The 27,425-nt window shown below is 41.3% G+C and overlaps 1 protein-coding gene across 4 annotated transcripts; it reads right to left on the bottom strand.

Annotated features, from left to right (window-relative positions):
- Nucleotides 1-649: 649 nt before the first annotated feature.
- Nucleotides 650-18,109, bottom strand: KCNA3 (potassium voltage-gated channel subfamily A member 3). 4 transcript variants are annotated; one of them, XM_049110992.1, is made up of 3 exons: nt 14,941-18,109; nt 7,968-14,303; nt 650-3,979 (listed from the first exon to the last, which is right to left on the bottom strand). In XM_049110992.1, the coding sequence occupies exon 1, from the start codon at nt 18,107-18,109 to the stop codon at nt 16,547-16,549; it is 1,563 nt and encodes a 520-aa protein (XP_048966949.1). In that variant the 3' UTR covers nt 650-3,979; nt 7,968-14,303; nt 14,941-16,546. The 4 variants fall into 4 exon arrangements, with proteins under 4 accessions (XP_048966949.1, XP_048966950.1, XP_048966951.1 ...); XM_049110993.1 differs by having other exon boundaries at nt 14,211-14,303; XM_049110994.1 differs by having other exon boundaries at nt 14,240-14,303.
- Nucleotides 18,110-27,425: the final 9,316 nt, after the last annotated feature.

The following is a 27,425-nucleotide window of genomic DNA, read 5'->3' as shown; positions in this document are numbered from 1 at the left end:
CTCTTCTGAATGGAAAGATACAAGACTAAACCTCTGCACAAATAATATCATTATGACAAAATATTTCTGTATTACTTAAATGGACTGTTATCATTTTAACAATTCCCCTAGTGTCTATATTTTAGCATCTTTCTATCCTTTCTTCCATAAAACCAGCAACCAGAATATATTCTTATTTTTCAATGGGTATAATCATCTCTTATCTATGTTGTACAAAAGCTATAACCTTTCTTTTTTCCAACTGTCCACAAAAGCCAAACAGAAGCATTTGGGTTATCCCTGAATTTTGTTTCTCACTCCTTTTTTTTTTTTTTTTTTTTTTTTTTATTGGTGTTCAATTTACTAACATACAGAATAACACCCAGTGCCCGTCACCCATTCACTCCCACCCCCCGCCCTCCTCCCCTTCCACCACCCCTAGTTCGTTTCCCAGAGTTAGCAGTCTTTATGTTCTGTCTCCCTTTCTGATATTTCCCACACATTTCTTCTCCCTTCCCTTATTTTCCCTTTCACTATTATTTATATTCCCCAAATGAATGAGAACATATAATGTTTGTCCTTCTCCGACTGACTTACTTCACCATTCTATAATTAATTTTGCTCAGGAGTGAGAAACATTGGATAAAGAAGATGTGGTTTATGTATACAATGTTTCTCACTCCTGAGCAAAATTAATTATAGAATGGCTCTATCAGGCCACTTTTGTATTCACAAAAATTTACAAAATTTTGTGAATGTTACTTCAAATTATAGCCATTGATTCCAAGACCCAGATGGCATTACCTCTTTAGTGTGACGAAAAAAAATGCACCCTGCCATCAGCTACAGTTCATTGGCAAGGATTATATATTTAATTCTGGTTTGTCGAGTGTTTATAAACTACAAAAATTTAAACAGAGCGTTCACTTGAACAGAAATTTTGTTTAACTCAGCATTGAAAGATGAAATAAGTCATAATAGGTAAGCCATGGTCAAAATTAAAAGTAAAAGCTACATTTTCTAAGGTCTTGCTGAGGGTCAATCAGAAATATGAACGTTTGGATTTGTAGTCTATTCAGTCACGTGAACAGAGATCTGCGGCATCCTGGCGCCTGGAGAGGGGCAACAGGTACACATCTATGTGTATCAGGACATTCTGAAGATGTTATAGAATTTTCAAAAATGTAAAGAAACCAGGTTACTAAATTTAAAGTCTTCATTATACAGATAGAGAAGTTGGGGGGAGCTCAGAGAGGTCAAAGGGACTTTCCTAGGGCACATGAGTTATTAGCAGAGCCAACACTGAAGCACAGACACCGCTTAAGCTCTACCAAACTGCCTCTCGTGCAAAAAAGATCAAGAGATTGTAAGGTAACCACTCCCATCCCTCCAAGCTTTCCCCACCTTCTACTCTGGGATTATGATGTTGAGTGTGCAGTAAAGCTCTGGTACTGTTCTTAGCATATACAATTTCAAATCACATTAACATCTAATTAAATTTAACAAATAACCTCCCCTCCTTTCCAGTGATTTCATTAATCTGTTTCCATTGTGCAGAGTGCTTTTTCTACTTTTTCATGATCCCATTATAGGCCAGTGACAATTCTTAGAGGAGAAAAAAAAAATCCTATTTCTTCTTCTCATACTCAATTTGAAGAATGGTATATTTATGACACTTTCAAGGTTTAAATCTTATTTCAATTTACTCGTTCCTTTGGAGATGCATAAGAAAATCTGAGTGCTTTAAGTATTCTTCAAAGCCTTTTTAAGGTATATAAATGAGGATTTGGGGGCTGGGAAAGGGCTTGGAGGATTATTTAACCCAGCATACCCATCTTGCAATTCAGGAAACTGTAGCCTAGCAATGCTAAGTGACTTATCTAGTATCCCACAGGTAGAAAGTGGGTAAGCACTCTGGTCTCATGCTATCTAGACCAGTGCTAGATTTTTGCTATACATTCGGTGAAGCATATTGGGTATGACAGTTTACTCATCTGGTGCCACTCTGAGCTTTTATCGCAAAGTCCAGGTTTTGTCTTTATTTGAAACTGTGGCCTGCAGCAATAATGCAGATATGATACTAAATATTCATAATGCTTAAAGTTATGTCATTAGTGTTTCCAAGGTAGTACTTATGTCTATTTTTGTAATGTCTACTGATACTTACCAAAACATCTGAATGTCTAAGACCTCTTCTAGGACAGTTAATGGGTCTGTTTCAATCATCCCAATAGCTGATATGAATTACTTTACTGCTGACCAGTCTATGATCATTAGTTATGAGTATTAGGTGGCTAGAATGGATTGATAATTCTCTGAGCTAGTGTCCCTCCTATGTGGGCTAACATAGAACAAAAACATAGTAGTGGCTTTGGCTATGTTTTCACCTCAATTACAAGTCATCCAGATGACAGGTTCATATTGCTCAAATCTGAGATACTTATCACACTCTTTTACTTCATTTTTACCTAGAGTGTCTGGTCTCAAAATTCTCACCATAGAAAAATTACCAGCAAATTGTACAGAATTCATTGTAGACACTGCCTCAAAGAAAGTTACTTAAATTATCTCCTACCCATCTGTTGCTGCTACTAGCTATCAGATTGTTTCAGTTACCGATTCTTATATATTAACAATGAAACTCATCACCTGTATTTCCTTCTACATGGCATCAAAAAGTATTATAATCTTGGCTTTGCTACTGAAATATTTTGATAGTAATTAAAATTCTACAAGCCCTCTTATTATAACAGCATCATTATACATTTGAATAACAGGAAATTGGTTATTTATGCACTTGTTCAGGTATGTTTCAAAAATAAAATATGAGAATGAAAAAAGTCTTCATTATACCAAATGTTCACAGTTTGACTTTCCATAAGGCTTATTAAATAATATACAAATAGCTACCATTCTGCTGAAATGTCACAGTAAATACATTAATAATGGCACAAAAGTGAAATGTTTCCCAAATGGGAAATCATCTTCATGACCTCCTTAATCTCTTTTCCAACTAAAACTTTGCTCTTTTTTATTGAAAAAAGTTCCATTTCTAAAGGAATAAAATACAAAAATAGAAAATAAGTCAAGAAATCTTTTACAGATATAATTTTGAAGGAAATTCTATAAACATTAGATGAAATATTATATCTTTAAGAATGTGCTTTTTCTCACCATACCAAACCACGTGAAAACTAACTTGAATGAGGATATTATATGTAAAATGCTGCAAACTATAACTAAATATTAAAATTTTAGTTAAAATAGGCAACTTAAACATATAATAAATACTAATATATTTTTAGGTTTACATTCAGCTAAAACCTACCTATGAGGCTAATTGTAAATCTATCATTTTGATCAAAAAATAAAAGGATGTTTAATTAAGCAAGGCACATTTCTTTTAGGCCAGTCTGTTTAATACCATTCATCTGGGCACAGTGTAGACTTCACTTATTTATGTGTAAAATGGGCCAATCTATGTAGGAGAGCCTTTGGTACAAAACACACCTTCACAAATAAGGTTGCACATAACTCAGAACACAGAAGATAACATTACTAAATCTCATGATTCAACATAGTCCAGTGATTAACTGAATGAAGAAAACAGTACCAGTTGGCTTGTTACAAACAAACATTCAGATTTTCTTTATCAGCAGTACCTGATTCGTTTTTGAGTGATTTGATTTCAGTAAAATGTCAAAAAAGTTGAAATGATCTCTTAATATTTTTTCATGTTTTTCTTTATCTCTTTATCACTATCTTTAATATTGCATACAATTTGAAGAGAATCCTCCAGCTTTAGAGCTGTTTCCTTTATATAAAGCATTTATTAAAGACAGGTTATTTAATGTCAACTCAAACAAACACATGTACTGGCAGACAGATCACTGCCCGTCAGTGATAGAACCAGCACTGCAGTCTTGATGTAGGCAATTTAGAAATGAACATCCTGTTGTTTAGTGCAGCTCTACAGTTCTCTATGGGACTCTTCAGGTATCTGTTAGACAAAGTAAACACAATAATTTACTATATATTTCGTGTTTAAAAGATCATAAACGTTATGCTAATATATTCTATTCAATATACTTTTCAAAACTTTTTTTTTTTTTACTGGTATCCTGAAAAGTTCAACCAATTTAATTTTCTAAATTTATCAATAATATACCAGAGCTTTTAGTTTATAAATTAGAAAAAGTTTCAGGGTATGCTTAAATTATGAACTTTTTGTTCTTACTAATATCCACTTTCAAATGTAGTCCAAATCAATGTGATTGTTTGCCTTTTGAACATAAAAAATTATCTTCACCTTTAGAATCATCTGAAAGGTTCCAAGTGCCTACCATTTTTTAGAAAAATATATGTATTGATTTTTTCAATGCATTTCCATGGGTTGGTTTCTTTACTGGCAGTACATCCCACTGTGGTGACCTAAGATGAGAACTCTTGAAGTGAATGGAACTCCCATGCTCAGATAAGTGTTATGGAGAAGAGGGGAGGGTAGGGGTGGGGGAGGCAGAGCGAGGGTGGGAGAGAGGCATAGGGAGAGGAGGAGAGAGGGAGAGGGAGAGGCAGAGGGAGAGGGAGAGGGAGAGGGAGAGGGGGGAGAGAGAGAGAGAGGGAGAGGGAGAGGGAGAGGGAGAAACAGTCTCAAAATGAGTATGGTGGTGAAAACTATGTTCTAGTTATTATGCCTATACTTTATCTTGTCATTACACAAATAACTTTTAAATCTATTGATCCTTTAAAATATAAACTCGACATAGTTATGTATCACTTCAAGAAATCACAAATTAAGACAATAACTGCTTGACCAGGGTCTGTGGAGTACCAAGAAATAAAAGTTCAAGGTTTGGTGTTCTCCTCTGCTAACTAGAAAAAATTTGTTAGAAATGCTGACAGTAAAAGTGTTTAAAAATTGCATAGGGATGGGCCGCCTGGGTGGCTCAGCAGTTGGGCATCTGCCTTTTGGCTCAGGGCATGATCCTGAGGTCCTGCGATCGAATCCCACGTCAGGCTCCCTGCTTTTTTTTAGAAGAATCATCCACTTACTAAACCTAATGTTGTATGCCTACTGTGTGCTGGGCAATCATCTAGTGAAAAGTTTTCCTTATTGGCCTGGATGATACTTGACCATCCTTCATGTAAGATACAACTTCTTGACAATAATTTTTGGCCATACACCAAGAGTATACTTTTGTATCACAGTATCCTTAATTTTTATTATGAGAATTTGAAAATTACAATGGTCAAATTGCTGATAATGACTACTAATTACAGGAAATTACAGGTAACATGAATGATCTGGCACCCATTTCATTTCCTAGGTGCTTAGCTTCTGCTCATTGCTACTGCAGCTCTGGTTACCTGGAGATGTTCCTATTAAGCTGTTCTTGTCTTGCTACTATTATATCCTTTTTATATAAGAAGCTGAGCCCCTTTTTGTCTTTAACCTCATGTATCAGTAAGACTCTTGGCGCTAATTAAATAAGTATGGTATATAGCTCAGCATCCACTGTAGATGTGGAGGAAGCTCCAAGTTAATAGCAACAAGTAATCAAACTCATATTTGGATGGTACATTAGTGGCTAGGAAATGGCTTGAAGGGCTTAGAAGAATAGATACTGACTTAAGCATCAAAATGTACTCTACAAAAATAGAGAAAGGAAGTGTCATAGAAAATGGTGAGACCTATAATTGAAGATATTTGACCAAATAAGTGTTCTAACATATGAAGCAAGAAAAGAGGATAAGAATGGTTAAATTTCTATAATTATGAAGCTTATGAAGAAGTAACACCTTCACCAAGGCCTAAACAAAAGAGGTACAGAAACCCAGTTTAATTAACTGCCAGCCTCACTAATTTGTATTTGATGAGAAAAGAGGTTACAGTCATTCCACAACACGGAATTTTGTGGGAACTTTGTTTTGATGTGTCTATACTTTGACATCTATTAAATAACTTAGAGTTGGCTGCACACCAACAAGCTCGAGAAATTCTGCCAACTAAATGGTAATGAATTAGCCCAAGGACTAAAAAAATTTCTCATTCAATTATGTATGATTCTCTGATTGGCCTCTTGGAAATTATGTATTCCTGGCAAGCAAAAATATTTAAACTCACTCAGTAATTAAAGTTAGTAACATGCTAGGATGTGAGCTTTGTCAAAAATCTGAAAGTCATGAGCTTGAGGTAAGTCACAGCTACTTTGAGCAGTATTTGGGTATACTAATAATAAACATCTTTAATTCACATTGTGGTCTGGTAAAATAAACTGATCTTTTGAAATCACTTAAAATGGCTACAGGTTAAAGATTTATAGAATATAGATATGAAGTAATTCAAACATAGTTCTTACCTGGTGAAATTATTTCTGTCTGTGGTGTTTAGTTTCCCACTACATTTTGAAATCTAACACAGAGTCACTCTTGTTTAACATACTTTTTATTATAATTTCTTATGGAGGTATTTCCCCAAGCTATTGGGGAAAAACTGAAAATTTTTGTCCTGTAGTCATACAGGAGATAAATATAAAATGCAATGGCATGTGAGGCTGCCTCTTATAATTTCTAATATCTTAGCTATTATAGTTTATAACAGAAAATTCAGTAAAACCCATATTGGGTTAAATAACAAAAATAAACAATGTTATAATTCTTTACTCCAAACAAACAAAAAACCATGAAAAAAACAAGAAGTGAAAATTATTCAATTCTCTATTTTGGGTCATTCCCTTAAAAAGTCCCAACAACATGTCCTCAGAAGAGAAATGATCTCTCTCTGTCCTATGTGGGATCAGCTGTATAAAGGGATGAAAGGTTCGAGTTTCTAACTTCTATTGGTCTACATACGTAATCTCAAGCACATCTATTAGTTTTCTTTAATTTAGTCACATGTTTAGTAAGGAAATTGTTCCACTTAGATGTACACCCAGTCAAGGTCGGTCTAATGTGCCTGAGAAACCCAAGGAAAGGAGAAAATTCAGAAGGGGTGTGGGAAAGGTTCCTTTCTGTTCATATCCAGAGAATTCCCATTTCTTGCTGCACAGGGAAGTGCATCTGTTACAATATTACCTAAAATCACAGCAATGTCTGCAGTACTCCTTTATATCAATGCTTTAGTTTAGTCTCAATAGTTCCATACTACACACGTTGGTTTTTCAAAGCTTCTAGCAATTTGCCAATAACAACATATGCTATTCGTGCCTCTCCCCTATTTTATTTAGAAGTGACCTAAGTTTTGCCATTATAAAAGTCACTCTAAGAAAACGCTCTTACTGCTTGTGGGTTCAATGCCTCCCTCTTCTTTCATGTATGAAAAAGTCACTTAAAAAAACAACCAATTTTTGTGATCCTATCGTATAAGTTAACATTTATATCAAAAATTAAGTTATTTTATGGGTGTCTGGGTGGCTCAGTTGGTTAAGCAGCTGCCTTCTACTCAGGTCATGATCTCAGGGTCCTGGGATTGAGCCCTCTCCCTCTGGCCTACCCCCCCTGTTCGTGCTCTCTATTTCGAATAAATGATTTTTTAAAATTATTCTGTAAAAGAAAGTATTTTATTGGGTAAGGCCATGTCTACAGTAATGTAATTCTTTAAGGTGATTCTTTGATGAAATATCTATGCCTTATTCAATTAGCTTCCATAGCAATGAAAATCCCATAGATATTTTCAGACCATCATTAACTAAAACCAAGACTGAACTTATAGTAGAATTTCTTAGAATGTCTGCTAGATAGGTAGATTCCTGGAGATATCACTTCTTTGTTCTGATTTTGGTTCTACTATGTAAGCTAATCAGTTAACAAATACATATTGGAGTATCATTTATAAATAGCTCTTTATTAGCTGCTAGGTGGGAAACAGTCTCTGTGAAGCATTCCAACTCCAGGTAGCCATGGTGATTAGGAGTGATATATAATGTTATATTTAAATTATTTATGTTAAAGAATTCCACCCCCATAATTGGATATGGAGCATGTTTTACCAAGTAGAAGCCTTCTCCAGTGAACCAGTTACAAGAAATTGTATCCAAATGAGCATGATGAGGAGTCTAAGCCTCCTAATGCTAGAATGAAGCATAGATACACAACATTAAAATTTTGCTTATGGCTTAAAAACACTCAAATCAGATTTTCCTCCCTCTCATCCCTTCCTTGAATAAACACTTATTAAGCAGGAGCTTTATTACAAGTCTTGAGGGATACAGTAGCAATGAACATACAAAAATTCTTTATTCTCATGGAAGGGAAGATGGACAATAAATAAGCAAAATATCTAGTGTGAGAAAACTAAGCTGAGACAGATAAAAGGGAGTGCTGTGGGGGCTGCACGTTTAAACAGAGTGGTCAGGGAAGGGCTCATTGAGACAGTGACACCTAAGGAGGTGACGGAGCAAGCCATGCAGACAGCAGGTGGAACAGCAAGTATACAAAGACCTGAGGTGAGGAAGAGCAAGGAGGCTGGCACAGCTGCTGCACAGGATTAAATGGGAGAGAAGTCAGAGAGGAAGTCAGAAGGGTATGGTGACGTGGAATAGGCAGGGCCCTGCAGGATGTCAGGCCTTTACCGTGGAGCCTGTGTGAATTGGAAAGCCAAATGAGGGTTCTGACCCAAAGAAGTGACATGATCTGACAAATGTTTTAAAGGTTTTCTCTAGCTGCTGTAAATGAGAGTAGTTTCAGGGTACTCTAAAAATCCAGGTGAGAGATAATGATGGCTTAGAACAGGTGGTTATAGAAGCTAGCCTCTGCAAACACTTTAAGAGTGGAGCCAACAGGATTTGCCAATGGCCTGGATAAAGGGTATGACAGAAAGAGAGGAATCTAGGATAATCCCAAGGATTTTAGCTTGCAACTGGAAAATTGAAGTTGCAGTGATACAGAGGGGAAAAAGGGCAGGAGACATAGGCTTGATGGTATGGGTCGGGGAGGGGTGGGGAGAGGGAAGCTCAGTTTTGGACATATTAAGTTTGAGATATCCATTCTATATTCAAGTACAGATGTCAAGTACATAGTAGAAATTCAATCTGAATTTCAGGGGAGAGGTCCAGATGGGAGAGAAAAATCTACATATAGATAGTCTAAAGCTATGAGGAAAAGACCTAATGCAGAAAGAAGAGATCTAAAGACTAAGCTGTGGCCCATAGGGCTCTCAAACATTAAGACTCTGGGGAGATGAGAAAGACCCAGTAAAAGAGGCTGTGAAAGAGAGGCCAGAGAGAGGTAGTAAGAAAATACAGAATGTCATGCCCTGAAGTCAAAGGAAGAAATTCTTCCCAGGAGGGAGGAAGTATTCCACAACGCTAAATGCTTCTCATGGGTCGAATGAAATGAACACTGAGAAATGACCACTGGGATTATTAGCCTTAGGAGGTCACCAGTGACCTCAAAAAGTGTACTTCTGGTGAAGTGATAGGGGTGAAAGTCTGTTTGGAGCAGACTTGGGAAAAAATGGGAAGGGATTCAATGAACAGTGACATAGTCCCTACTCTCACAGATGAGATAGACATTAATCATATAATGAATAAATATAAAATGTCAAGAAAACATAGTATATTCAATTCATTCTAAGACATACTTTTCCAGATTAGAGCACCCATGAAATTGTAATTGACCTTAAAGTCACAGTACTTTCCCTTTAAAATTGGCAGTTTTTCTTTTTTTAATGGCACACAGCATAATGATGGTCCTTATAATCGAAGGTACCTTAAATTTGATGAAATGTGCCATAACAGGAGAATTGATAAAACCAGATTTTTCATGATAAAAATCTCGGAGGGAATACTGAAGTAAAAATAGAAGTTAATGAAGTGAGGAGAGGGCTGGCAGTGGGAACATCTGCAAAAATCCGCATAGATGAAGGCAAAAGGGAACTTATCCTGTAACTAGAAGAAGAGCAGGGCGGAGACAGATCATGTGGGGTCATGAAGGCTGTGTTAAGCCTTTGGGTCTCAGAATTTTATAAAGAGGCAGGTGATATAATCAGATTTGAGCCTCAGAATGATGCTTTTGGCTACCAGGTGGAGAACGGGTCAGACTTGCCACAGGAAATGTAGCAAGGCCAGTTAAGAGACCTTCATACATACCCTAGATAGAGATGTAGCAATGTGGATTAAAGTGGTGATGGCAGTGATGTTGAAAAGTAGATTATTTTTATGGGTATTTAGGAAGTAAAATGACTAAACTCAGTGATAAACTGAATGTATTTATTGCTTTTATGAATCCACTATTACATTAATAAATACATTGAGAACACTAGGCAATAAATCTGCCTTTTAAGCAAGGCTATAAAAAACTAAAAATGTTTTGTAAATGTCTATGTAGCACATATGAATGAAAACCAGTATTTTGGAAATTCACCAATTTTAGACTTTTTAGATCTGTAGACAGAAAGTAAATATATCTTAGGCTAGAAAATAACAGGGGAGGTAGGTGTGTGTGTGTGTGTGTGTGTGTGTGTGTGTGTGTGTGTGTAACAGATTACCCTCACTGGCTTCTCTTCCTAATTAAATTATATGTTTTAATTTAAGGAACAAGTTTAAATGTATAAAAATAAGAACCTTAGGATTTAGAGAGAATTTCCATAAAGAACAAGAGTTTAAAATAAACTTAACAAAAAACCAGTGAAATAGCAGTGCTGATTGACATGTAACACATACGTGCAATGCTAGCTTTCATTCTAAAAAGTTAGTGGGAATCTCAACCAAGAGACTTTGTGCTTTGATGAAAGGGGGAGGGTGATGTTGGGGGTTCAATAGAAAAGAAAAAGCTTCTCTTCACTCTTTACCACCATGCTGGGGGTACTATCCCTGTATCTGCAAAATCAGAGCCTTGCATGCACAAATTTATTCATAATGTTCTTCAGATATGATGAATCATCATTTTTTGTTGTTGTTGTTCATTTAGGTGCTACCTTACTAACAAAATCCCAGGATTTACTTTTACAGAATCCCAGGATTTACTTTTTAGGCTAGAGCTTCTATTCTGCACTATTACAACAATAGTAAAATGGCTTCCAAGAAAATGATGGAGCAGCTTCTCCAGATCTCCTCTTTAATATATTTGATACTTAATGATTCAAAATTTGAAATGTACAGAATAACACATCCAGTACAAAAGAGGGGGGCAAGAAGAGAGAAAAACCATGAAAATGTTTCTGTGTAAGACATCTTGTCTTTACAATTCTGAAGACAAAATTAGTTTACAGCATCACTGAAGACAAAGACAAATATTTGAAAACTTTCTAGCCTGTTTGAATAATTTATATTAAATCTGCAAGGTGAATATGAGCATATAGAGAATATTATTATCCTATACTGTAAGCAATGGCCATTTTCTGGCAGGAGGTTAGGAGCTGAGTCATGATAGCACAGGGTTTGGGTTCTGCATGGCTTCCCTCCCTTCTTCCTGCCTCCCTTGATTTGCCCTCTCTCAAAGGTTTTCTACTACTCCCTGCAAGTTATAGAAGACAAGGGATTTCATTAATAAGTATAAAATTGTCAAACAAAATATAGGAAATTACTAGCACAAATATAATAGTCTTATCTTCCGTTTAAAAGGTGAAATAAAAAACAGAAAGAAGAGCCCCACCCTAAAATGCAAGCCCTGAATGTCTTCTGCTCCATTCCTATGCTCCTCACCTCTGTCTCACAGTGTTTCCATAAGTCTTCAGATTTGGGGGGGGAGGGGGATGTGTACTTTTCTTTATTTCTTAGTGGGAAGGGTTATCAATTCTAGTCACAACTGAGAGGTGTGGAACTGCTGTAGAAAATGTTGAAGTTTTAAATGTATGGAAGTCATTAAATTATAGTTATGGCTCTTAAAGGAAAAAACTATTGGCTATATATATATATATATATAATTTACATACTCTGACCAGAGCAGTTGCTTGAGTACGTTTTATGCCAAAGGTAAATAACAAATTTGATGTAAACAAACCATAACTTTAAATCGCTTCATAGTCTGCATTTAAAATTTCAATCCCAGAAATTTTATCTCAAAATTCAGAAATAACTGATAGAATGCTTCCTCTTATTTGTAGCTGTTTGTGATTACGTCAGCATAGTTGGTGGGTACTAAAGTTTTGTATAATATCAGTTTAAAGCACCATAAAATAAATAAATGACAATGTTATTTTCATCTCTGGATTCACCAGCTGTAGGGTATATACATTTTCCCCAGGGTGTTGGTAGACATGCACGGATCCAGTCACACCTCCTCCCATGAATCTTCTTCTGTACACACAGACATATGCATACCTTTCAACATCCAAGATGTGCAGTTGAGCTCAACAACGAGTCTTTGTTTTGGCAAAGCTAAATGGTATGTGTAAACTTAGACTCATTTGTATCTTGCTGTAAGCCCAAATCACTATCCATTTTAGTTTTCTAAATGATTTAGGACCTCAGAGAAGGGGCTACAGCTATTATGTGGGACGAAATTATATTCTAAAGTGTTTCTGAGCACAGATGCTCTTAAAGATCCATAGAGTGATTGGGTAAAGCAATAATGTCACAAATTTCAATGAGCTGGCAATCTCCTGTTTTCAGGCCTTTTGTTCTAAGTAATTTCTCCTTTCTTAATAAGGGAGAGTCAAAATATTTACACTATTTGCTGGCACGGTTCTTTGGTAACCTAAGCAAAGTATAAGGAGATGGAAAAATAACAATTTGAGTAATACTATTATCTATTGTGGATTAAAACACATGAAAATAGGAAATTAATCTTAAAACTGAAAAATATCTATTGTCCTAGCAGGTATCACTGCTATGACTGATTATGCTTTCAGAGTATAATATTAAATGCAGACAAATCAAACATATAGGAAAATAGTCTTTTATTATTAGAAAAGTCAATCTCTTTGTTCAATTTAAATACCTTATATTTGATCCCTATGTTTAAAAACTCTGATGATTAGGAAAAGGTTAATTTTCAATATACTGCATAAAATAGGTTTCTGGAGATATATTCATTACAGGAATTCATTAATTAGTAACATGGGATGAAGTAAAACCTAAAAGCAATAAGAGATTTATTTTTTCAATCTCTTTCAAGTCACCTAATAGAAGGAGCATGGGTTTGGGGGCCAGAATGACCTGGCCTTAAATCATAGCTGGGTTTCTTGCTAGCTGTGAAGTCTTTGGGAAATCACTTAACCATAACCATCTATTTTTTTTAACCCTCCTAAAGTGGGGTGAATACCACTTACCTTGCAGAACTGAGAAGTGAGGACATGGTAATTACATGGTAATTATTATAGTTACAGAGAAAGTAAATAGGAAGATACTGATTACTTATGTATTTCATTATCATTCACAAAGCTTCATATTTATCATACAATGCTTGTAAGTAATGATCACAACAATAATGTAATCTCTTAGCAAAATCTCTGTTGCATATCATGCAGCCAGTTTTTCTATTATACCTGTACCAACATTTAATATTCACAGCAACTCTATGAGGTACTATTTACTATCCTCATTTTACCAATAAGGAAACTGAGGCACAGAGAGGTTAAGTGTTTGCTCCAGTGTCATACAGCAGAGTCAGGATTCAAACCCTGGCAGTGTGACTGCAGAGCTTATGCTTTAAATCACTTCATTAAAAACTGGAAAATAACATTAATGTAAGATTATAGTTATTCACTCATAAAATATATCTTGAATACATACAAAGTGCTACAATTTGTGTGAGGCACCAGTATCCAAAATCTGTATTTGTCAAAATACAGAACCTATAACCTTTAAGGAGCTTATAATTTGACAACCAGAGGCAATTATACTATCTCAGTATAGAGATAGTATACAAAAATACTGTATTTTGAAATACAAAAAGCTGTATTTCTCTGGGTTGAAAACAAGGTCTTCTTCATATTACTACTAATAACCATATAGTTCTAAAAATTATGGTGCAACCATTATTTACCTATAGAACTAAGCAGGGCTTCTATAGCTTCTAAATAGAAGTGAATAAAAGTGACACTGCACTTTGTTCACCTTCACGTCAAGATCTTTTAAGAACAGATACAGAAGTTATTCTTCCATTATTACTATAGTGTATCTAACATATTACCACCAAAATGGGTCACAAAAACAATGTCTGGTCATTAAGAATACTAAGAATTTGATCAAAAGGTAGGCAATGGTAAAAGTAACTCAAACAAGTAGTAAAGGACACTAGATGAAGGAGTCCTATTTTGATGCACAGATATAAAAGCAGTGACCCATTACCAGGTATATAGATTTCTTGCCTCTATTACTTTTTTGTCTTTTCCTTCCTCTTCTCCTTCTAGAAGTCTTCACCATTCTTTTTCACTGTATTAGCTACATAAATGATAAAGTAGGGTTCTGATTATCTGAAAATACTTTATGAGTTTCAGATAGTTATATCCTATCAAAATCAAAACACAATTGTGCACAATGTATAATTGTGGAAAATATAGTATAATATATATAACATATATAAAATAAAATGGTTTTGTTCAAATACAGTGTTACCCTTGTTGTAAGCTTAACCATTTTTGTTTAAAACAACTGTGCTACTGCATACTATAATTATGTAAATTAAAATTGGGCCAATAATCTAACAGCAGTGGGTTCTGCCTTTTATCTTTTTTTTTTTTTTTTTTTTTTTAAAGGGGAAACAGGTTGCTCAGAAACTGAGAATGTTAGGAAAAGAAAGGGAATCATTTTCAGTTCAGTTTGGGTGAAGGTTATTCTAAAGAGCCATGACTCCTCCCACCTACCCATCCTTTTGCTATAAAGAACAGAAACCAAGGGACAGTTTACAACTTGGAAATCAAATGGAAAAGATGTTGTAAGTGATCTTTAAAAGGCATTTGCATGTAACTAATATGAAACTATTGGTTTTGCAAGTATCACCAATCTAGACAGGAACAGCATTTCCTTGGTTCCCTGCACAAAGAGGGAGAGCTCTCAGTACCCCCCACACAGTGCTCACCTGTTTCTGTTTGTCTTCTGGCAACCCCTGGTATATGGCTGAAACTTGCAGGTATTTTCCCAAGATTTGGTTACTTCCCGTCCCTCCTTTCTATTGATTGTCTGCAATTCCCTTAGTTAAAAAACAGGTATCCTTTATATTTTTAAAGTTTATTTAGCTTTTCAAGTGCTGTTGTGGGATCTGGATTTTTTTTTTTTTTAAAGAGGAAGTCTGAAGGTCCCTTGTAGTAAGGTTTCAGGTACACTGATTGACTCTTTCATCTGCTTATGTACAGAACACTTTTACATTTGCTTTTAAATTTCACTTGTTAGCTTGAAACTTCTTGGAGGAAGAAAACAGTATCCTTTTAAATTATTGCCTAATTATTGGCATTTAATTCAAATCATGCCTTATTGTAGTATAGATCTAACATCCCAAAGGCAATATTTTCCTTTCCGATTCAGTCATTATGAGATGATGTCAATGATTTTCTGTAGTAAAAAAAATATGCATTTTGTGATTCATTTCACCACCTCAGATTTTCAGGCATAACTTTATTTGTGCGGTTTATCCAAATAGTGGTTTTCCTTATGAAATCCCGTAAGGAGGAACCATCTGGAAAGGTTATTGTGGAAACGGCAGGGGCTAGGGGGTGGGGCTAGAAAGCAAGAGATGCCATGACAACCTTTTTCGGGTTTCCCAGGAAACATGGGTTGCTATGGGAACTGCATCAGTCAGGTCCGAATTAGTAACTTCCGCTGGAAGGAGTGTCTGCCACTTTAATCTTCTTGTGATACTGCAGAAGCTTATCTCGCAGGCGCATTAGAAATTTTGTTTCTCTCAGCGGCACTGAAAACATGTGTTTCCACACTTTGATAGATGTTGCCGGGAACACACACACACACACACACACACACACACACACACACGGAACATCACAGGAATCTGCCTGTCCATCTCTTTTGAAATGCTGAACAAGCCCCAGAGAGTTCAACTAATTAGATCGGGACACCTTGGGCACTTCCCTTTGTTCACAGTTGTAGAAATCTTTAAGATTCCAGGAAGGGGTTCGAATAGAACTTCCAGTCAAAAACCAAATACCCTTACGGTGGGTTTACAAGTCATTGCCCTAATCAGACTTCTCATCCAAGTATCCACAGCATAGGCAACTGAACTAAAGATTCAATAATGTTCAAAGGTCCAGCAAACGGAAGCATCCTTTATGCATGTGCCTGCTTTACTTAGTAAAGAACAACTGTCTTTCAATTCCGAGGTTAGGCAGTTACTCTAACTGTTCTTTAGTTTCGTTTCCTCCCAGGATGTACAGTTTTTTTTTTTTTTTTTAGAGGATGTGTACTAGAAATCAAGTTTAAAGTAAGTTTGTTCTTTGCAATATTCGAGGGAGGGGGAGGAAAAAATGGAGAGCTGAGAGAATGCAGCCCACTTGCAACACAGACACCTGTTTCAGTATGAAGCAGTAGGGCGAGGGAAAATGAAGTGTGCTTTCCACTTCTTCATGTCCTTTCTTTGATGAGTGGTCTGGAAATGTATAAAACGAGGGCATACACAGACCAAGGGGGCACGGTCCACGCAGTACTTGAGCACAGCATGTCACTCGTAGCATATATTAAACGTCAGTAAATATCTTTTTGATGTTGACACAGGAGTTGGGATTATTGTTCGTGGTGCAGGTGGCAGTGGAATTGCCCGTTTTGAAGGGAGTCTGGGGGAAAGCGCTATGGTTCATGCCCCCCTCTTCGATCACCATGTAGTCCGACTTACTCAGAGTCGAGTTACTCCTTGCTTTTCGGAGCTCCTCGGCCGAAGAGGAGAGGTGCTGGCAACTTCCCACGTGCATGTACTGGGCTTGCTCTTCCCCCTCCGTCTCCCGGTGGTAGAAGTAATTGAAGTTGGAAACGATCACGGGCACCGGCAGAGCGATGGTCAGGACACCAGCGATGGCGCAGAGCGACCCCACGATCTTGCCCCCTATGGTCACCGGGTGCATGTCGCCGTAACCTACTGTCGTCATGGTCACCACTGCCCACCAGAAGGCATCCGGGATGCTGCTAAACCCCGAGGTGGGGTCGTCTGCCTCGGCAAAGTAGACGGCGCTGGAGAAGAGGATGACCCCAATGAAGAGGAAGAAGATGAGCAGCCCCAGCTCCCGCATGGACGCCTTGAGTGTCTGGCCCAGGATCTGCAGCCCCTTGGAGTGCCGGGAGAGCTTGAAGATGCGGAAGACCCGCACCAGCCGGATGACCCGCAGGATGGCCAGGGACATGGCCTGCTGTCCGTTGCCCTGTCGCTCGGCCAGTTCGGTGCCCAGGGTGATGAAGTAGGGGATGATGGCCACGATGTCTATCAGGTTCATGATGTTCCGCGAGAAGGTGGCTTTGCTGGGGCAGGCGAAGAAGCGCACGAGCAGCTCGAAGGAGAACCAGATGATGCACAGGGTCTCCACCACGAAGAAGGGGTCCGCGAAGCCGGCGGCGGCGGGGGGGCCCGACGTGCCGTTGCGCGCCGCCTCGGGCTGCTCCTGCGCCGCCGCCGCGTAGTCCTTGTCGTCGCGGAACTCAGGCAGCGTCTCCAGGCAGAAGATGACGATGGACACGAGGATGACGAGCACCGACACGATAGCGATGCCGCGCGCCGGCCCGGAGCTCTCGGGGTACTCGAAGAGCAGCCACACCTGGCGCTGCAGGGCGCGGCGCGGCAGGGGCCGCTCCTCCTCGCGCAGGAAGCCCTCGTCCTCGCGGAACTTCTCCATGGCCTCCTCGCCCAGCTGGTAGAAGCGGATCTCCTCGGAGAAGACGTCGATGGGCACGTTCACCGGCCGGCGGATGCGGCCGCCCGACTGGTAGTAGTAGAGGATGGCGTCGAAGCTGGGCCGGTTGCGGTCGAAGAAGTACTCGTTGCGGAGCGGGTCGAAGTACCGCACGCGCCGCCCGGGGTCGCCCAGCAGCGTCTCGGGGAACTGGCCCAGGGTCTTGAGCTGCGTCTCGAAGCGCAGCCCCGAGATGTTGATGACCACGCGCTCCCCGCAGCAGCCCTGCTCCCCGGCGGCCGGCGGCGCGGGCGGCAGCGGCTCGTAGCGCTCCCGCTCCCGCTCCCAGCCGCCCGGGGCCGGGCCCCCCGCGCCGTCGGCCGCCTCGGGCTCCGGCAGGTGCTCGCCGGGCACCACCGTCATGGCGCGCTCGGCGGGGCCGCCGCTCGCGGGGCGCTGCGCAGGGAGGGCGCGCGGGCGGCCGGGGCCGGGGAGCTCGTCCATGCGGCGGGACCGGCGGCGCCGCGGGCCGGGCGGCTCCTCCTCGCGCGCCCCGCCCCGCGCCGCCCCGCCCCGCCCCCGAGCGCCGCCGCCGCCTGTTGCCGCCGCGGCCGCCGCCGCCGCCTGGCTCCGGGGGGGCCCCGCGAGGTGCGCCTGGCTCCCGAAGGGGACGTCGCCGCGCCGCCGCCGCGCCGCCGCCGAGCCGCCGCCGCGACCGCTCCCTCCCCTCCCCCTCCCCTCCCCTCCGCGCCGGCCCCCTCCCTCCCCCCTCCCCTCCCCCTCCCTCCCCCCTCCCCTCCCCCTCCCTCCCCTTCCCCTCCTCCCCCTCCCCTCCCCTCCGCGCCCTTCCCCTCCCCTCCCTCCCCTCCCGGGGCGCGCGCCCGCCTAAGCCCCGCGGCCCCTCGCGGCCCCTCCAGGTGCCCGCCCACCGCGCGGCCGCGCGCCCCGCTCCCCCGCGCCCCTGCGCTGCCCGGGCCCTAGCCGCCCGCCGCCTCGCCCCTCCGGCGGCCCCACGGCCCCGCTGCGCACCGCCGCGTCCTCCGCGAACCCCCGCCCGGCCGAGGCTGCTTCCGGGGAACCGGCCCCCGGGCCCCACCAGCCCCTGGCCAGCCCCCCGCCCCGGGACCCGCGAAGCCACGGCCCAGCGCCGGGCTTGTGTCCCCGCCACCGTCGCCCCGCACCCAGCGAGCGGCGGCCTCCTCGCCCTGCAGGCACCCCCGGGGCGCGGCCGGGGCGCGGGTGTCAGCGGGTCGGGGCGGGCGAGGAGGGGATGGGATGCGCTGCGGGCCGGGAGGGAGGGCGGGAAAGGCCAGGTGGGCGCCCTGGGGCGGAGGCCAGCCCCCTGCCCGCACCCTGAGCCCCCCGCGGCTACAGGCCGCCGCCCGGAGCGCTCTAAGCGGAGTGGCTCCCGTGTCCCCGAGAAGCCCACGGACTCAGGGGCGCTCAGGAGTCTCGCACCTGGGGGCTGGGGACGCTGGGTCAGTAGAGGCCCTCGGGACTTCGCTCCTGGAGCGAACAGTTCTCGCGGACTCTAGCCGTCGGGAGCAATCGAGGGCCAAGTTTCTGGCTGGGGTTGGCGACAGCAGCCGGGTCTTTTCCCAAGCGCCAGGTTTCCTGTCGGTGGGAACCTATGAGGAAAATGAGAGGGGATATTCACCTCCCCCGCGAAGTCCGTCCTGGGAGGACCCCCGACTTCAGGGCCTGCTGCCGGCCTAGAGGTAGGGTTGGCCGCGCTCTGGCTGTGAAGCTGGGAGACCGTCCAGCCAGCAGCCCGCATCTCCGTTGCTGGATTTGGGCCTACAGATAACAACTTCATGCCCTTTCAACCTTAACTGTTTCTTCAAATTGTTGTGGTCATCTTGAACGCAATTTGTTTCTAGACATTTTAGCAACTCCACGGGCACCCAAGAGCCAAACCCAAGGCTTTAAAATGCATCTTCTACTGTCTCATTCAAATCATTTACAAAAGAAGAAATGTTGTCTGGACTACTCCCTCGCCCGTTGTACCTTAGCTGACAATTCCACCACAAGTAACTGCAGTTTGTGGTCACTGTTTCCAACCACCACTTGCAACCAAGGCTCTCTAGGGCAGAGACTAAGTCTTACCCAATTTATATCCCTAGAAACCACAAAGTGCCTGATAAATATAGGAGCTCAGTGTGTTTGCCGACTTGAATTCCCCAACAAGTGATTCTTTGCATTTCTATCTGCTCTGGAGTGTTGGCATTTCTGCTTTCTGAACCTAGGACCACTGGGATTCCCGGATAAAGACTGAGGGGAAGCAGCTCACAGTATGTACTACTCGGTTAGATCCCGCCTCTGCCTTTTCTGGGTACAAGCACTTATGTTCTCTACTGTCCTTTTACCTTTCACTTCGCCTCTAGTTTACTGCTAGCCACTGCAGACGGTGGCATATGTCGCAAGATGGAAAAAGTAGGCGACCATGTAAAACACGGTCACAAAACTGAACATTGTTTTTGAGCTGGTGATTAGGGTAGCAGTATAATCCATCATTCACATATTTAAAGCTAAGAATAAGCCGGCTTGCTGCAGGTTTGGCTCATAGAAAGGCAAAGGCCCTATTTTTAAAGACCAAATGTTTCATGCACTTCTGTGTCTGACCTAGAAAGTGATTTATTTCTCCATTTGCAGGAATTAGTACTGGAATTAATATTAATCAATGGCAAGGAAGACTAGAACAGAGGATGGTCCTGTCTGTGATGGATGGTCCTGTGAAGTATCTTTCCTTCAGAAATGACTCTTTCCATTCCTCTCATGTATTTGCCTTGTCTGGAAGACTGATGATGAGCTTCTTAGGACAGCTTTATACTTTATATTCGAAGCCCAGAGAAGTTTAGCAGTTTGTTCAAGCCCACACAGCTGGTTAGTGGCAGAGCTAGGCCTAAAATCTTGGACCATTTCCAAATCCACTGTTCATTTTACTGTATCACAGTGTGAAACTCTTATGTTGTTCACTGTGAGTGCTTAATAAATATGAGATTTCTAACAGCAGCCCATTTGCTTCTGATTGCTGACTAGTTCAATTCATATTTATTTTAATGGAAAACCACTGCCTTCTAACAGCTAGTCTGTTGTTTATAAGAAATGAGTTGGTGGGCGAATTCCAGCCCTGTTGGGCAGCAGAACCCATCACAACAAATCAATGTCCAAAATGGCACTTCAGGAGGAACACATACCATTTATTTAGTACCCCCCAGTGGAGTAGCTCAAAGTAATTTGAAAATGTCTCATTAATCCTCATGACACCCCTGTGGGATAATAATAATATTATTGTAATGTTTAAGCGTAGAACTGTGGCAAAGCCAACAGCTTCTTTGAGCATGTGCACATTTTCCTCATATTTCAAGTCCTCAAATATTAGAGCCTAAGTAAAACCACCAGATTTGCAAACAGCAAGAGTAAATCTTGGTTTGAGCTTTCTGTGGTGCTCTGGACATAGCCTGAATTTCTTACTGATCACAACAGCTAGTACTAGAAGTAGCTCACCAATGATTTACCAGATGGTTAGCAACTTCTGGAACAGGTACAGAAGTGTGTGAGACTGGGACAAGGCAGGTCTAGAGATTCCCACTAGTTTCAATGATAGATAAATGAGTAAAAAAAACCCCACCTACCATGTGCGAGGCATTGTTCTAGGTGCTGTGGGAGTATGGGCTTTGACCATAGACCTTGCCCTCAATAGACTTGCGTGGAGTTGGGAAGATAGGAAGGATACAAGTCCGTGAAAATGTTTACAATGGCATCAGTTAACAAAACAGGCGATAGTACCAGAAATGTCACAAGATGCCCTGAGACTATCTGCTGTTTTCTAGCCAAGCTGCTACCTGCTGTTTCTCATTCGTACTAACCTGGTTCCTACCTCAGGGACTTTGTACTTTTTTCTGCCTTCTGCCTGAAACATACCTCTCCCAGAGTCTCGCATGGCTTTGTCCATCACTTTAGGTGTCCACTTAAAATATCCCTTCATCAGAGATAACTTCAAGGACCACAACCACCTGATTTCAGAGTTCCCCTTTCTCTCTCCCTTTGGTAACTTTCTGACCTCTTACCTGCTTTCTTTTTTCCTTACTCTGCTTATTTACTTGAAATTACATGTTACATTTTTTTTGGTTTCTTGTTTACTATGTCCTGTGCAAAAACATAAACTCCCCGATGGCAGCATTTTGACAGGATTTTGGACCAAAATCTAGACTACTACCTGGCACGTAAGAGATGCTTAATCAGTATGTGTTGAATGGCGGAAAGAAAAGGCTCGGAGTAAACGTACAAGGCATATTAAGGTACAGTGAGTGAAGCAGTTTGCTGGGGGGTTTGGGGGGTTTATTTTGGAGAGGTATTGTATCCAGAACCAGCGAGAGTGTGCAGATATGCATGTCGTTTTTTAAAGCATCCCTTCCTCTTTCTCTACTTCCCTCCTCTCCGCCCTCCCAGATGGGTCTGTCCTGCACTCCGGAATTTTATTCTAAACTGCTCCCTTAAAAATAAATAAATAAATAAAATAAATAAATAAACTAACTGCTCCCTTGAATATTCTTCCTGAAGAGACCCCAAACTTCATATTTATTACACTGAACTCACTATCTTTCTCTCCAGTGTTGCTTCTCTTCCTGTGTTTCGTATTTCGTGGCGAATACGAAGTCATCGGGAATCACTCCCCTGCCCCCCACACCCAGTAGGTCACTAAGCGCTTTGTGTTCTCTCTGCAAGCCTCTCCTCTCCTCGCTGCCACTGCCCCAGTTCAGGCTGTCATGACCATGTCATAAAGCTCGCAGTCTCTCTTTCATGTACTTCACTCTCCAGGAGGTAGCTGAGTTATTTCTGTGAAACACAGATTTGACCACATTGCTCTCTAGGGCTGCCATGCTGCTCGAACCCCGGTGGCTGACTTGACCTTCTGGCAGCAGCTTCTGTGTTCTTTCCACACCACTTACTGGTCCCTCGACATGCCACCCACTGGCACACTGTTATGCCTCTGCCCATGCTGGACACTCATGCTCTAGCCCACTGGACACCCCTCTACCTTTTTCCCAACCCTCCAGGACTGTCAGCCATGAGTACCACTGCCAAGGAAACTCAATAAAACTTGGCTGTAAATGAATTCATGACTCTCTTTCTCATCAGAATCCTACGGCATTTTGTTCAGAGGTCCATAAGAGGGCTTTGCTGTACTATATTTAGTGGGAATGATACGGACTGTTTCCCTATGAGAGTGTGAACTCCTTAACAATAATAACTAACATACTGAGCAGTGAGCACACTGCACTAAACCAGGACTGTGCTAAGCATTTTACGTGCAGTAACTTCCAGCCCACCTACCAACCTGCAGGCAGGTGACATTACTACTATACTACTTCACACCTGGAGAAACAGTGCAGGGTGGGAAAAGTCACTCCTGCAAGGTCCCGCAGGATTAGGACTTGGAGGAACCAGGATTCAAACTGAGAAGTCCACATTCTCAAGAATGTGACCACCTCTGCTGGGGTTAGAGGGCTTGCCTCATTCATCTGTGCATTTCCAGTCTCCAATATCGTACCGGTATATGATAAATGATTTTTGAATAGCATAATTGAAGAAAACCAATTATGAAGCATGGGTGCTTGTTCACTAAAAACTGACAGGTAGATGTCAGTCCTGTACCTCAACACAAAGAGTATCAGTGGGCTTTCCTGTATTTGTACCATTTTTTAAGAAGATGCTGGATAAAGGGAGGCGATTATTGCAGAAATAAAAGCAGATACAGATCCTGCCTGGGGTTAAGATGGCTCTCAGAATGAACCAGTGGTCTAGTCTGTGTTCTCACATGGCAGGATGATTTTCAGGAGAAAAAAAAATTCTATTCAGAGAAGCCTGCAATTCTGTCAGCAGGGACGGCAGCCAAAGAGGTACGAGTATTATGTCGGGTCAAGCATGTAAATGAGTCCCATGTTCCTTCTTGAGCTTCTTTGCAGGAGAGAGTACAGACACTGGAATACCTGCATGGCCTTTGCTGGTTCTGGTTATTTATTGAAAAACCGGGCACAGTCACACCTCTAATCATAGATAAGATGTGCAATTAATGATGAGACAAGCAGTAGAGCCCTCTGGTAGGCATCAACTGTTTGTTTGCAGACAGAAATCTTAACATTTGTAGAAACGATTGACTGGTTTTTAGATCAACAGTCCGAAACATATTAACTTTCTTTTAGCAAGATGTACATTACAAATAATACTTTCACCATGTTTTCTCTCTAAGTCGATGTGATGAAGAATGTTTAAAAAGTATCTAGAAAATTCCTTTTATTTCTTCATGTTTCTTCTGTGAGGTACTTGTTGTGAGGCTATGGGTGAACCACAATATAAAATCAATTTCTAGAGATGAAAGGAGCTATTTTTTGTCACATGACTGAGTTGATATTAATGTGAACTGTTGAACATAAATTAACATGAAACTGTGAAACTTTAGCAGACATTTATAGGAGTCTATTGAAATACTGTAAGGCCAAGGGTAACTTTCTTTTTTTTTAATTTATTTTTTATTGGTGTTCAATTTACCAACATACAGAATAACCCCCAGTGCCCGTCACCCATTCACTCCCACCCCCCGCCCTCCTCCCCTTCTACCACTCCTAGTTCGTTTCCCAGAGTTAGCAGTCTTTACGTTCTGTCTCCCTTTCTGATATTTCCCACACATTTCTTCTCCCTTCCCTTATATTCCCTTTCACTATTATTTATATTCCCCAAATGAATGAGAACATATAATGTTTGTCCTTCTCCGATTGACTTACTTCACTCAGCATAATACCCTCCAGTTCCATCCATGTTGAAGCAAATGGTGGATATTTGTCATTTCTAATAGCTGAGTAATATTCCATTGTATACATAAACCACATCTTCTTTATCCATTCATCTTCCGATGGACACCGAGGCTCCTTCCACAGCTTGGCTATTGTGGCCATTGCTGCTATAAACATCGGGGTGCAGGTGTCCCTGCGTTTCATTGCATCTGTATCTTTGGGGTAAATCCCCAACAGTGCAATTGCTGGGTCGTAGGGCAGGTATATTTTTAACTGTTTGAGGAACCTCCACACAGTTTTCCAGAGTGGCTGCACCAGTTCACATTCCCACCAACAGTGTAAGAGGGTTCCCTTTTCTCCGCATCCTCTCCAACATTTGTGGTTTCCTGCCTTGTTAATTTTCCCCATTCTCACTGGTGTGAGGTGGTATCTCATTGTGGTTTTGATTTGTATTTCCCTGATGGCAAGTGATGCAGACAGAGCATTTTCTCATGTGCATGTTGGCCATGCCTATGTCTCCCTCTGTGAGATTTCTCTTCATGTCTTTTGCCCATTTCATGATTGGATTGTTTGTTTCTTTGGTGTTGAGTTTAATAAGTTCTTTATAGATCTTGGAAACTAGCCCTTTATCTGATACGTCATTTGCAAAGATCTTCTCCCATTCTGTAGGTTGTCTTTTAGTTTTGTTGACTGTATCCTTTGCTGTGCAAAAGCTTCTTATCTTGATGAAGTCCCAATAGTTCATTTTTGCTTTTGTTTCTTTTGCCTTCGTGGATGTATCTTGCAAGAAGTTACTGTGGCTGAGTTCAAAAAGGGTGTTGCCTGTATTCTTCTCTAGGATTTTGATAGAATCTTGTCTCACATTTAGATCTTTCATCCATTTTGAGTTTATCTTTGTGTATGGTGAAAGAGAGTGGTCTAGTTTCATTCTTCTGCATGTGGATGTCCAATTTTCCCAGCACCATTTATTGACGAGACTGTCTTTCTTCCAATGGATAGTCTTTCCTCCTTTATCGAATATTAGTTGACCATAAAGTTCAGGGTCCACTTCTGGGTTCTCTATTCTGTTCCATTGATCTATGTGTCTGTTTTTGTGCCAGTACCACACTGTCTTGATGACCACAGCTTTGTAGTACAACCTGAAATCTGGCATTGTGATGCCCACAGATATGGTTTTCTTTTTTAAAATTCCCCTGGCTATTCGGGGTCTTTTCTGATTCCAGACAAATCTTAAAATAATTTGTTCTAACTCTCTGAAGAAAGTCCATGGTATTTTGATAGGGATTGCATTAAACGTGTATATTGCCCTGGGTAACATTGACATTTTCACAATATTAATTCTGCCAATCCATGAGCATGGAATATTTTTCCATCTCTTTGTGTCTTCCTCAATTTCTTTCAGAAGTGTTCTATAGTTTTTAGGGTATAGATCCTTTACCCTACCCTCTTTGGTTAGGTTTATTCCTAGGTATCTTATGCTTTTGGGTGCAATTGTAAATGGGATTGACTCCTTAATTTCTCTTTCTTCAGTCTCATTGTTAGTGTATAGAAATGCCACTGATTTCTGGGCATTGATTTTGTATCCTGCCATGCTACCAAATTGCTGTATGAGTTCTAGTAATCTTGGGGTGGAGACTTTTGGGTTTTCTATGTAGAGTTTCATGTCATAGGCGAAGAGGGAGAGTTTGACTTCTTCTTTGCCAATTTGAATGCCTTTAATGTCTTTTTGTTGTCTGATTGCTGAGGCTAGGACTTCCAGTACTATGTTGAATAGTAGTGGTGAGAGTGGACATCCCTGTCTTGTTCCTGATCTTAGGGGAAAGGCTCCCAGTGCTTCCCCATTGAGAATGATATTTGCTGTGGGCTTTTTGTAGATGGCTTTTAAGATGTTGAGGAATGTTCCCTCTATCCCTACACTCTGAAGAGTTTTGATCAGAAATAGATGCTGTATTTTGTCAAATGCTTTCTCTGCATCTAATGAGAGGATCATATGGTTCTTGGTTTTTCTCTTGCTGATATGATGAATCACATTGATTGTTTTACGGGTGTTGAACCAGCCTTGTGTCCCGGGGATAAATCCTACTTGGTCATGGTGAATAATTTTCTTAATGTACTTTTGGATCCTATTGGCCAGTATCTTGTTGAGAATTTTTGCATCCATGTTCATCAGGGATATTGGTCTGTAATTCTCCTTTTTGGTTGGGTCTTTGTCTGGTTTTGGAATTAAGGAGATGCTGGCCTCATAGAACGAATTTGGAAGTACTCCATCTCTTTCTATCTTTCCAAACAGCTTTAGGAGAATAGGTATGGTTTCTTCTTTAAACGTTTGATAGAATTCCCCTGGGAAGCCATCTGGCCCTGGACTCTTGTGTCTTGGGAGGTTTTTGATGACTGCTTCTATTTCCTCCCTGGTTATTGGCCTGTTCAGGTTTTCTATTTCTTCCTGTTCCAGTTTTGGTAGTTTGTGGCTTTCCAGGAATGTGTCCATTTCTTCTAGATTGCCTAATTTATTGGTGTATAGCTGTTCATAATATGTTTTTAAAATCGTTTGTATTTCCTTGGTGTTGGGTGTGATCTCTCCTTTCACATTCATGATTTTATTAATTTGAGTCTTCTCTCTCTTCTTTTTAATAAGGCTGGCTAATGGTTTATCTATCTTATTAATTCTTTCAAAGAACCAACTCCTGGTTCTGTTGATCTGTTCCACAGTTTTTCTGGTCTCGATTTCGTTGAGTTCTGCTCGAATCTTTATTAACTCTCGTCTTCTCCTGGGTGTAGGATATATCTGCTGTTTTTTCTCTAGCTCCTTTATGTGTAAGGTTAGCTTTTGTATTTGAGTTCTTTCCAGTTTTTGAATGGATGCTTGTATTGCGATGTATTTCCCCCTTAGGACTGCTTTTGCTGCATCCCAAAGATTTTGAATGGTTGTATCTTCATTCTCATTA

The sequence above is a fragment of the Canis lupus genome, chromosome 6 (assembly GCF_003254725.2).
Source record: "Canis lupus dingo isolate Sandy chromosome 6, ASM325472v2, whole genome shotgun sequence".
NCBI lineage: Eukaryota > Metazoa > Chordata > Mammalia > Carnivora > Canidae > Canis > Canis lupus.
This window is presented reverse-complemented; position numbering and strand designations above follow the sequence as displayed.

Coding starts and splice junctions, on each gene's coding strand:
- KCNA3 (XM_049110992.1), bottom strand. CDS start 18,109: ATGACGGTGGTGCCCGGCGAGCACCTGCCGGAGCCCGAGGCGGCCGAC.